At 41.1% G+C, this 12,046-nt stretch overlaps 1 protein-coding gene across 2 annotated transcripts in view; it reads left to right on the top strand.

Moving 5' to 3' along the window:
- The window catches only part of jag2b (jagged canonical Notch ligand 2b), a 51,139-nt gene that overhangs the window by 15,428 nt on the left and 23,665 nt on the right, over positions 1-12,046 (top strand). For both annotated transcript variants that reach the window (XM_072445217.1, XM_072445210.1), the window contains exon 3: positions 3,278-3,332. In XM_072445217.1, the coding sequence (XP_072301318.1) occupies positions 3,278-3,332 (55 nt within the window). The remainder of the gene's footprint in view (positions 1-3,277; positions 3,333-12,046) is intronic.

Below are 12,046 nucleotides of genomic sequence, written 5' to 3'. Positions count from 1 at the left end.
CCCTCCCCCTCCCCCACATCCACCCCTTTATCCCCCCCCGCCCATCCATCTATCTTGTTCAACCATTTGGGCAGCTGCCACTTAATCCAGCTAATCACAGCCTGCAATGGTCTGTGGGAAACCAGTCTAGTCCATGGCTTTACCCAGAAGTCTATTTACCTAAATGTTTACAACATGTGGCTAACCCAAAAGTTGTAGGTCAGTCCACAGCCACCTGTTTGGGTTTTCTCAATGGGTCACGTGTAGGTGTTTGTCTGCATTGAGCTGGAGCGGCCTTACAAGCAAGTTATTATCCTTGTCACTAATAAATTCATTGCCACTCATAGTTTCCCTTTACGCACTGGCATACACACCCACCCACCCACATGCTCAGACTGGGGAGGGAGGGGGCTGGAAAGGTCAGAAGCCGAGCTACGTGTCGTGGGATGATCCACGTTCATGTCAAATAATCCATCTTTGAGGCCGCATCTGTTGTGCGTCTGTGGCGGACTGGTTACTATGACTTCCGGTCGCGGGAACATGGAAACCCCCCTGCTCCTCAAGACCCGTTCCCCTTTGAGCAGTCGACTCCCCAACACCTCGTTACAGCATCCAGAGTCTTAATAATTAGCTTCTCGTACCCAAACTGTGAGAAAAGCCTATCCTTGGTCCATCCCTTACCCTCTTCTCCCATGCGCTCCACAATAACAGTCCCCTCCCCTCCCTCCCAGCGCCAGACAAGCTCCTTAATCCCACCGCCCATCAAGCATATTGGTCCCCCAGATCAACAACACCACCACGAGCTACAACTGTCTCCTCTCTCTCCTCCCTCATTGCGCAAACTCTCATTCAGACCCACTTTTCAGTTTTTTGGCCCGCCTCCGTCCTGACCCCCCTCTGCCCCGGAGCTGGAGGCCTATCTGTGACTTTACAGTAGAGGTCAGGGGCAGTGGCTACTACAACTGTGACTGGTGGTGACGTAATGGGTGCTATTTAGGTCAGCTGGTTGCCTAGCAGTGTGCCCCGCAGCAGCAACTAGATTACTGCGGTGATGCTGGTTAGCTTGGTTAGTTTCCATGTGTCATGTTTACTCAAACCGGGCTCACTCAAGCAGAACAGTCAATTAGTGGCTTGTGGGTTTTTTTGGTCTAATATGTGAGGCTAATGATATTATGACTGTTGGTTAATGTATATGATGTAGCATATGGTGAACATCAGACCAATGTCTGATGTGCAGTAAAAAGTGCAATAATTTAAATTGATTATTTATTTATTTATTTATTATAGTTATTTATGTTTGGTTCATTGACAAATTGGCTCAAGTGTTCATTAAAAATGGAAAATGTTTAGTCTACTAAACAGTGGCTACCCATAGCATTTAATAGCTATTTATTATTATTAAGAAAGTTAGAATAAAATATTATCATTTCGTTCCATTTGCTGCACATTTTAGGGATGATTTTACTTTTACCTACCTTTTTACCTACCTGCACATTTATATAATAAATTAAAGACAAAGCCAGGCCCAGTGCATCTCCCACTGCTTAAGTCTCCTTGTCCTGAAACCTTGTACCTAAGGCTTAGCCTTAAGGTGCACTTTATTGTCCCCATAGGAAAATTTGTTGTCTGTATTTGACCCATCCTTTAATGATTTTGGATCATCTCCTCAGGAGCATCTTCTCTGGAGCTGTGGTCTCTGCACAATTGTCCCAAATGGATGAACATCAACATTGACCTCATGGTGTCATATTAGAGCTCTTATATGTGGCTGCATTGTAAGATTTGAGTATATGTGTGTAACATATGACCTTTGCCTATTTGCCAAACTCTCTGTTTTGATTATTTAGTCTTTCGCTGTTAGTGCACCTTTCCAGCGTATTCATTTGGGTGGATGAACATCTAGTTGTTATCTTACATGGTTTCATTGATGTTATTTGGTCTTTAGGTCTTCTTTAATTGCTTAATCCATTTATCGGATTTTTTTTTATTTTGTCCCAGTCGACTCAATTTTTATTAGGTGACTAATTATTCTATTTTATAATGGACTAAGGAGTGAATTTTGATGTAAACTATGTAACTTTTAATAAACTTTGAAAAGACACTTGGAATTTATTTTGCAATTAATTTGCCTACCTACACAACTACCTGCTAGCTTTTTATTAGCTTGAAGGGTTTCCTGGCGTAGACGTTGCATCTTACCGAATTCCACTTAGAATTTTGTAAGGAAAGTTGGTCGATCCGCTCCATCTCCAGCTCCTCTTTGGCATCTTCCCACACTTGTACTTTACCTTATCTGCCTGCAGTCTTTGGGTTTCATTGTAACTCAAGCACGTCCCTGAGTAATGGGACCATGCTGCCTATGAGACTCTGTAGTAGCAAGACATTTTTTTTTTTTTTGCTTCATCAATGTGTGTGATCATAGTGCTTGTGTGCTCACTTGAATGAGGGAAAGTACAAAGAGATAGAAATATTTGGTGGAACGTTAACCCTATAAAGCAAAATAATAAACGCGTGGGAGTAGTATACTATTTTTAGTTCTTGAGATATTACATGATGCTACTGATTTAATACTTTCACTGTTGTTGCCTCCCTAAACACTAGGAACTTTTATTTCTTGTTCATTAAATAAGAAACAAACACAATTTGTTTAATGATTGACTGATTGCTTGTATTATTGCACATAACAGTGAACACTACTACAACTTAATGAATTCAACTTAATTTTGGCACTTGCACCTCACAGCAGAAAGGTTCCAGGTTTGACACCTGGGCCTTTTTGTGCAGAGTTTGCATGTTTCTCCCTGCGTCTGGGTGGGTTCCCTCCGGGCACTTCGGTTCCAACCCAAAACATGCACAATGGTTAAATCCCCCAGTGAAGGTTCTGACCAAGACTAGCTCGAGATCTGGTGATAGGTCCTGCACTGCAGCAACTCACTGCTCCGGACAGTACGCCCCAGTGGCACTGGTTGAAGGATGGGTCAAATACAAGAAGAACTGATTTGAACTGATTTCCCTCTTGAGGGATTAATAAAGTGTACCTTTTACTTTATAGGAATTTAGAAAGTTTTTCCCATATTTATTTCTTTCAAATCCATACAGTTTTTTCCACCAATATTTCCCCACTATTGTTTGTAAATCTTTTTGGAAATACCAAAGCTCCTGTGTATTTGGAAACAAGCCAAACCTATGTTTTTAGTTGCTACATGTTTCTTGAAATAATCATTATTACTTGCAAGGATTTGAATTATGTTATCACTACATTATTCTAAATATTGCTTTGTTTCTTCTTTGTTTCCAGCGGACCTTTTCATTGATTGTAGAAGCCTGGGACTGGGACAACAGCACACGCAACAGTAAGTTCACTTCCTAAATATAGTCCATCTTCATTCATTAAACTATTTCTAGGCGTAACAGGAAATTGTCTATGCATATACAGTTAACTGGCCAAATGCAGCGAGGTTTTTTTGGGGTTGTTTTGTAGCTGATGTTACGGTTCCTTATTTTTTTTATTTGTTGAATGGTGTGTTTTTGCATTCTGAGGTAGTTTAGTCCATTGTAATGTACATGTTGAGTCTTAATTGTTGTTTTGCTTAAGTAATATTATGACGTGAAAATACTACTGTGACTTTTTGCTTCGTTTGTGCAGGTTTTTTGACATAGAAAAAAAAAAGTTTTTGTAATTACTTCATCTTGAAGAGTACTTGAGTACTTTACTTGGCTATACTCGCCTTTACCTGTTATCATGAACCTCTCAAGTTGTCTCAAATCAAACCCTCGTCTTGGGTCTACAGTTATTTTGGCATGGACCAGCTGTATCCTGTTTTGCCTGAGTAATGTCCGCTGCATGGACTCTCAAACTTCGGACCAGTAGCACAGTCTGGAAGGAAAGGGGCCCAGGCAGATCTTGAATGACTAAATGTGTCAGATCAGCTTTGATTTGTTGAAAGTTTGCTTTTTTTAGGATGCTTTTTATAAATGGATTGATATTGTCTCTGCCATGTTTACTATAGTTAATTGTTTGTACAGATCAAATGTCTTGGCTCTGGTGTCTTTATTTATACCCAGTAGACGACCAAACCTTTCCCTGTGCAAAGTTCGCTATGGTTACAGTGTGCATGGTGTCTCGGAAGGGTTTTCCACAAAAGAGAAAATACTGTGTTCCATGAATTTATCGGCCTTTAGCAATCCACAAACGTTCACAGATCTTCAGTACACACTAACAATGGACAAAAGACTGTATACCTTTTTATAAGGGCACAAAACGCCACACAGTGGTCGGAGGAACAGACGAAAACACCTGACCAAAAAGGCTCCAGCCCATATTATATTAATGAAAAACTAGACCGATATTTTTGACTTACCGGGATATTTCACCCCTAACATTTGCATAGCACTTGAGACTATATGAAGTCTTGGCATCCTGTTTTGTCTGTCACTTCAAAGCCCAAAGGACAATGGAGGAGAAATGGGTCTGGACACCAGGGCTCTGTGATTAGATTGTTTCTGCATGTGTACACCATTCATTTTTTACATTTTCAGTCATTACTTTTGATGTTTGGACTGCTTAATCGCTTCCTGTCACTTGTTGAACATCAAGTACAGAGAGCCAAACGGCATAAATGAGATTCTTTTCACTCTCCCAAGGATATCCTTTTTTCTGTATAGAAACGCTGATGAAAGGATTACATTAAAGGATATACCAAAGAAGCTAGTTGAAAAGGTATATTGATTATCTAACAACATATTCATTCCAATCCTCCTCATTGCAGATTTTCATAGTAAATAATTGATAGTTGGTGGACAGTAGGGTTAGCGCTATTGCCTCACAGCACAGTAAGAAGGTCCTGGGTTCTATCCTCCCCCAAGTCTGAGTAAGTTTCTTCCGGTTGCTCTGGTTTCCCCTACCTCTAAAACATGTAAAATAGGCTCCCCTGAAAAAGAGATTATAAATATCAGTGGGACTTTCCTAGTTAAATAAAAGTCAATAAAAATAATGGGGACAATTTAGAAATATCTCATTTGTGATTGTGATTGAATTTGAATTTTTTCTTATGAAATTAGAACTATTAAACTTTCAAGAATCACTTTACAGGGTTTACAGGTTTTATACCTATAAGCCCTGTATGTCCTTTTTGATTTGCTTTTTTACGTTCACTACCAAAATTGCCCTTAAAATACCATTAACATTAATCTGCTGCTAGTCCCCATCTTACCATTGTAACATAACACGGCTTTGATATGAGCATTGCTCTTGTGGTCGAACATCAGCTGATTTCACCCATTCACCTCTTAAAAAACGTCTAAAACAAATGCTCCTTTCATTACTCTCTTAGTTCAAGTTGTAATGGGAAATGTCTGTGGTTCAGTGCTTGTTTGTAACATGTTGTACTTCAGAACTCATAGTTTGACTCTGTAAGCTTGATTTTTTTTTAAATAGTTTCTTGTAATTATTTTTCATAGCGTTCAATTGACTCAACATGCCCAGAAATGAATGCTTTAGTGCTGATGGTCTTAATTTGAAGTCATCGTAAGGGACTGTACAGTAAATTGCTCCCAAATTATGCAATTGCAGGATGTTTAGTTGGAGAGCAGTGTGTGGGAAGTGGCATCTCCATATTTATGTACAGTTAAAATGTGGATTTGTGCCCACTACAGCCAAGGAACAGAACAGAAAAAACACTTGGTATAACAAATGAGGCTTTCAAACATACAAACAACTTTAACATGCATGTCACAATAATAACTGTATTGATTATGAGGTTTGTGATTATTTGCAAACCTTCACGGTACAATGTTACCACAATATTAATTTCACAGTGCGATGATTATTGCAATATTGAAGGGAGGTTAAGAGAATTGTAGAAATGCTACCTTTGCCTTTTAACATGCTGTGACAAGTCTTTGGTGCAAATCATTAATTTAAAAAATGCCTTACACTCGTCGAAACCTCTCAAATAGCAACACTCTAGTTATTATTGATTCACTCATTCACACTAAGCGAGGCTACCCTCCGACCACCACCAACCATTCACGCACAAGACATTTCTCTGGGGATGTAATGATATGCAAATATCACAATAAGATTTTCATCGCGATACTGTGAGAAGGCTCGCGATATTATCAAAGGGCCCAAGATTCTGAGGTTTTACTTGGGATAATATGGAAAATATTAAAGTGCAGATGTATGCAGCCCTGGAATTTCCCCATTGTGGGACAAAAAAAGGTTATCTTATCTTATATTATCTTATCTTTAATTCAATTTATTTTTGTAACGCCCAAAATCACAACAGGCAAGGCAAGGCAAGGCAAGTTTATTTGTAGAGCACATTTCATACACAAGGCAATTCAAAGTGCTTCACAGCAGGAAAAATGCATTCAAATCACAAAGAAATTACAGAAACAGAAATACAATAAAATTAACTAAATTAAAAATTATCAATCCAACTGATTTTCTAAACTAATAAAATCACAAACAAAAGAGAAGAGTGCAAAGAAAAAATCCTTTCAGTCATATGCGCAGCTAAACAAAACTGTTTTTAGCTTAGATTTGAACATTGTCAGAGTAGAAGCCTGTCTCACATCTTCAGGAAGACTGTTCCAGATTTTAGCTGCATAAAACTGAAACGCAGATTCCCCATGTTTTGTCCTGACTCTGGGCACCAGCAGGAGGCCGGTCCCTGAGGTCCTCAGAGTCCGAGATGGTTCATATGGCACTAACATATCCAAGATATACTTTGGTGCTAGGCCATGGAGAGACTTGTACACAAGCAGACCTGCTTTAAAGTCTATTCTCTGAGCCACAGGGAGCCAGTGCAGAGACCTGAGAACAGGACTAATGTGATCATACTTCCTGGTTCTAGTCAGGACCCGAGCAGCAGCGTTCTGGATGTACTGCAGCTGTTTTACAGCTCGTTTGGAGAGGCCAGTGAGCAGGCCGTTACAGTAGTCTAATCTACTGGAGACAAACGCATGGATAAGTCTCTCTAAATCTGGTTTTGACACTATATTTTTGATTTTGGCAATGTTTTTTAGATGGTAAAAAGCTGCTGATGTTATTGATTTGACGTGGCTATTAAAGTTCAAGTCTGAGTCCATTATTACCCCCAGATTTCTAATTTGGTTTGTAGGTTTTAGAGCGAGACTCTGGAGGTGACCGCTAACACTTTCTCTTTGTTTCTGTGGGCCAAAAACGATTATTTCAGTCTTGTCTGAGTTCAGCTGGAGAAAGTTGTTTTGCATCCACACACTGATCTGTTGGATGCAGTGACAGAGTGAATCTACTGGTCCATAGTCACCTGCCGATAGTGAAACATAGATTTGAGTGTCGTCTGCATAATTGTGATAGGACACATTTTCACTGCGTATCAACTGACCTAACGGCAGCATGTAGAGGTTGAACAGAAGAGGACCCAGGACTGACCCTTGGGGCACTCCACAGGTCAGGGTCATGTGGTCTGAGACACAGCTACCAATTTCAACAAAGTACTTCCTGTCTTCCAGATAGGACCTTAACCAGTTTAGGGCAGTGCCAGTGATGCCCACCCAGTCCTCTAGTCTCTGTAAGAGGATCCCATGATCGACAGTGTCAAAAGCAGCACTCAGATCTAACAGAATTAAGACTGAGGCTTTGCCCATGTCAGTGTTCAGGCGGATGTCATTTGTCACCTTGACAAGAGCAGTCTCAGTGCTGTGATGAGGTCTAAAACCTGACTGAAAAACATCAAATGAGCTGTTTATTAAGAGGAAATCTGTGAGCTGTTGGTAAACAACCTTTTCAAGGACTTTGCCCCAAAATGGCAGATTAGAGATGGGCCGGTAATGACTCAGTACTGCGGCATCAAGACTGCTCTTCTTTAGGAGAGGCTTTATGACCGCAGTTTTCAAAGACATTGGGAATGTTCCAGATTGAAGCGACATGTTAACTATGTGAGTGAGTGGTGCTAACAAACTGTTCAGCACAGACTTTAGAAATCTGGTGGGTAACACATCAAGGCAGCATGTAGATGAACTCAGACTGGTGATGATCTCATGGACAGTTTTATCAGTTACTGGTGCAAAGTGAGTTAGCTCTAAGTGTCTTGGTGGTTTTAGGGTAATTTTTTGCATTGTGGGATTTATAGCATTTTTAATGCCCTGAACTTTGTCATTAAAGAATAATGCAAACTCTTTACACTTGGATGTGGAAATGAGTTCTAACGGCAGCTGAGCTGGAGGGTTTGTTAATCTGTTTACTGTGGCAAACAGGACACGCGAGTTGTTACTGCAGCTTCCAATTATTTCAGAAAAATATCTTTCCCTAGTTCTACATAAGATTAGGTTGTACATGTTCAGCTTTTCTTTGTAAATCTCTTTTTGAACCTGGAGCTTTGACTTGCGCCATTTCCGTTCGGCCCTGCGGCACTCCCTTTTCTGTGCCCTGACCGAATCATCATTTCTCCACGGCGCCTTCTGCTTATTTTTTACCATTTTAGCCTTTATAGGGGCGATGGTGTCCAGAACATTCAAAACACTAGATGTAACAGAGTTCAACAAATCATTTACATTAGAACATGAGACATTTTCAAAGTTTATCATTTCCATAAACAGTGCACCTGTGCCATCACTTATGTGTCTCCTCTGAACAACTGCAGGACCAACCGGAGGTTTGGGAGAAACAGACAGGTCAAAGAAGACACAGAAATGATCAGACAGAGCAACATCGATCACATTAACATTTGAAATATTTACCCCCTTTGTAATTATGAGATCTAGAGTGTGTCCTTTGCTGTGGGTGGGGCCTCTCACATGCTGAGTAAGACTGAAGGTTTCAAGGACAGCATCAAGCTCTTTAGCGTTTCTGTCACAAATATTATCAACATGCACATTGAAATCACCTGTAATGACCAAACCATCAAAGTCTGTGCATATGACTGAAAGCATCTCAGTAAAATCATCAATAAAACCTTGGCAGTGCTGGGGAGGCTTGTATAAAACAATGAAGAGAATGGATGGAGACCGTTTTAGCTCCATTTTAAAGGATACATACTCAAATGATGAAAACACCCCAAAAGACAACCTGCGGGTAATTATTTCATCTCTAAAGACAGCACAGACTCCACCCCCTTTTCTGTTTTCTCGTGTTTCAGATTCAAACCTAAAGTTGGGTGGAGCAGATTCTATCAGAACTACATTTCCTGTGTTTTTGTCAAGCCATGTTTCAGTTAAAAACATAAAATCAAGATTATAAGAAGAAATAAAATTATTAATTAAGAGAGATTTGTTACATAAGGATCTGACATTTAGCACAGCAAGTTTCAGACTAGTTTCAGTGAGACTGGGCTTTATCTTTTCACAGGGAATATGAATCACATTTCTCAGATTGGGCCTGACTCGCATTTTGTTTTTCCATCTGTGTGATGATGTGACTACAGAAATAGCACTAGGGGGGGCTCTTTTTACATAGGGCCCCGGGTTGGTTTGATTTTTAATGTGACAATAAGTCCCGGCAACGCTGAGACCCAGTGCATCCTAGCTATGGGAGATACCAGGTGAAAGGCGAGGTTGGATGGGTGGTGGGGCTTTTGTAGCCAAGGAGAGTTTGGGACCAGGTGAGAGGCGAGGGGGGATGGGTGGTGGGGCTTTTGTTGGTGTAGTCGGCTTGTGCAGGGAAGAGTTGATAAGTATTGACATAGCCCTTGCTATATTGGGCGTGAGTGGAGCCATCTTAATGCCTGATTTGATCAGACTTTCAAAATGGCTGGGAAGGCCCATGGGTGAGAGTGGAGATGAGAAGGAGAATGATGAATCTTTAGTGGGAGTAGATGTTGCAGGGGGAACCCAGGGCTGGTGTGAAGGCAGGGGCGATGACAGGGATGTGTTTGGGCTTGTCACAGATGGGTCCAAGGCCTTTGAAGATTGTTCCTTTGCTGGAGGCGGTGGAGGTGAATGCGGAGCAGCTGGAGCTGAATCCTTTGCTGGTGGTGGTGGAGCAGCTGCTGATGAATCCTTTGGTGGAGGCTGAGGTTGTGGTGCTTTTGATGTTGAAACATTGGCTCGGTCTCTGGCTGATGGAGCAGGAATTCTTCTCTCATTCCTCTCTTCTCTAACTATCTGCTCAGGACCCTGTCCAGGCCCAGTCCAATGCCTCAGAGCGTGGAGCAGGTTCTCTGTCAGCACCCTCACTCCACCTCTGCATAGGTGGGGGCCATTTCTCTTAAACAGGTCCTCTCGTTTCCAGAATAGATAGAAGTTCTCAATGTAGTGTAGTCCTCTCGGTGAACACTCTTTGGACAGCCATGTGTTCAGCTGAAGAAGCCGGCTAAACTTGTTTATCCTCCTGTCGATGTTTGGAAGAGGTCCACTTATGAATGTTTTGATTTTCATTTTATCAAGCACGTCGAATAACTTCAAGAAGTCTTTTTTCAAAACTTCAGTCTGTTCCCGCCGCATGTCCACTGCACCCACGTGCACAATCAGCTGTTTAGCTCCTCCATGCTTAGCCATAATATTTGGAAGGAGTGACGTTATCTCAGAAACAGTGGCGCTTGGAAAAGAATGTGTGTTTATCTTTTCATGCGTCACGTGACTTATCGCGCCGTCCCCAACCAAAACAATCTGCGTGACCTTGGCTCCTGGCACGATCCTCCTCGCTGTATTTTGGCCACGTCATCTTTCCTTTTTTCATTTAATTCCATCTCTGAAAGTGGTAAAAATCTGTTGGTGAGCTGTATTTTAGGTGACTTTACGTTATCTTTGTATCGTTTAGGCTTTGCTCCAAGTTTGTTCCAAGAAACAGCCTGGTCTTTCTGGTTTTTAGACAGTTTTGGAAACGACACAGAGTCACTGCAGTTTAGGTTGAAAGTAGCAGTTTTTCTTGTAAAAAGTGTGCTCTTCTTACCGTCGGTTGACACAGGAATGGTATCGTGAAGAACTTTTTCAGATTCCAAAACAAATATCCGTGTTTTCAGCTCATTAATTTCTTGTTGATATTTCCGACAGCGTTCACAGTTCTCCCTTCTTCTCCCGGACATGTCGCTGGCGTCAGATATGTCGTTAAAACTGGAAAAATGTTCTTAAAATCCTTGGTTTACTTGAAAAAGTCTAAAGCAAAAATGTTTGGAAGACAAAAACTGATTAAAAAGCAAAATAAATAAGGAAAGCAGCGATAGCAAGCGGAGCGAGCAAAAAAGCGTGTGCACTCTTCGGAAGCAGATAACTAAAGGCAGTTGCCTCGAAGGGCGATAGTTTTAACATGTTCTTGTTCTGTAAAGCACTTTGACTAAGGACTAAGGGGTGCTACAAACACCTTTTTAATCATTGAAAATTTGGAGGCCCATTAAAAACGGCTCCGTAAAATTTATATTAAGGTTTTTTTCAACATTAGAAAACACATGGACATACAGATCCCTGTGTATGCTGCAGCTCTGTTGAAGAAGTGGAGCTATCGAATTTTACAATCCCGGACTGGACTTTAGTTCCGATGAATTCCTGAAACTTGTGTGTCATCTTTCCAGAGTATGTATTAGATCCATGAGTACCATGCTGTCTGTCGTCTCCTTTCCTCCTTTTGTGCTTGTCATCTTGGCAAAACCAAACCAAATCAGGGCCTTCAGGGCAGCGGGTTTTGCCCAGTCTCTGCGCGGCTTTCCGCTCTAATCCATTCGATTTTCTTTGCAAACAACGTGCCCTCCACATGCCGCGGCTGTTGTTGTTGACACGAATGTGGAAAGTGTGTAGCGTGTGACTCAAAAAGCAGCTCTGAAGGTGACGCGGAGCACAGAATCATGGGATACATATGTAGTCATCATTTTCCCCTGAAGCAAACTCAAAACTAGTATTTCTGATACAAATTCCTGCTGTTTAATACCGAGAGCAGACAACGACGATATTGTATCGCAATATCGTGATATTTCTAATATCGTTACATCCCTACACTTCATTACATCCCTACACTTCACACCTTCCCAAGAACACAACGACAAAACTTGGTCATTTTCCAAAGAATTGAGATATAAAAGTGCTTGATAAAAGGTCTTGGTCTGGGTTCTTCCTTTTTAGCTGTTGCAACCAAACAATGCATTTAAGCAAA

The sequence above is a fragment of the Eucyclogobius newberryi genome, unplaced genomic scaffold (genome assembly GCF_026437365.1).
Source record: "Eucyclogobius newberryi isolate DKJ021-1_F unplaced genomic scaffold, fEucNew1.0.hap1 SCAF_1, whole genome shotgun sequence".
Classification (NCBI taxonomy): Eukaryota; Metazoa; Chordata; class Actinopteri; order Gobiiformes; family Gobiidae; genus Eucyclogobius; species Eucyclogobius newberryi.
Note: the sequence above shows the minus strand (reverse complement) of the source record. Positions and strands in the feature narration are given on the sequence as shown.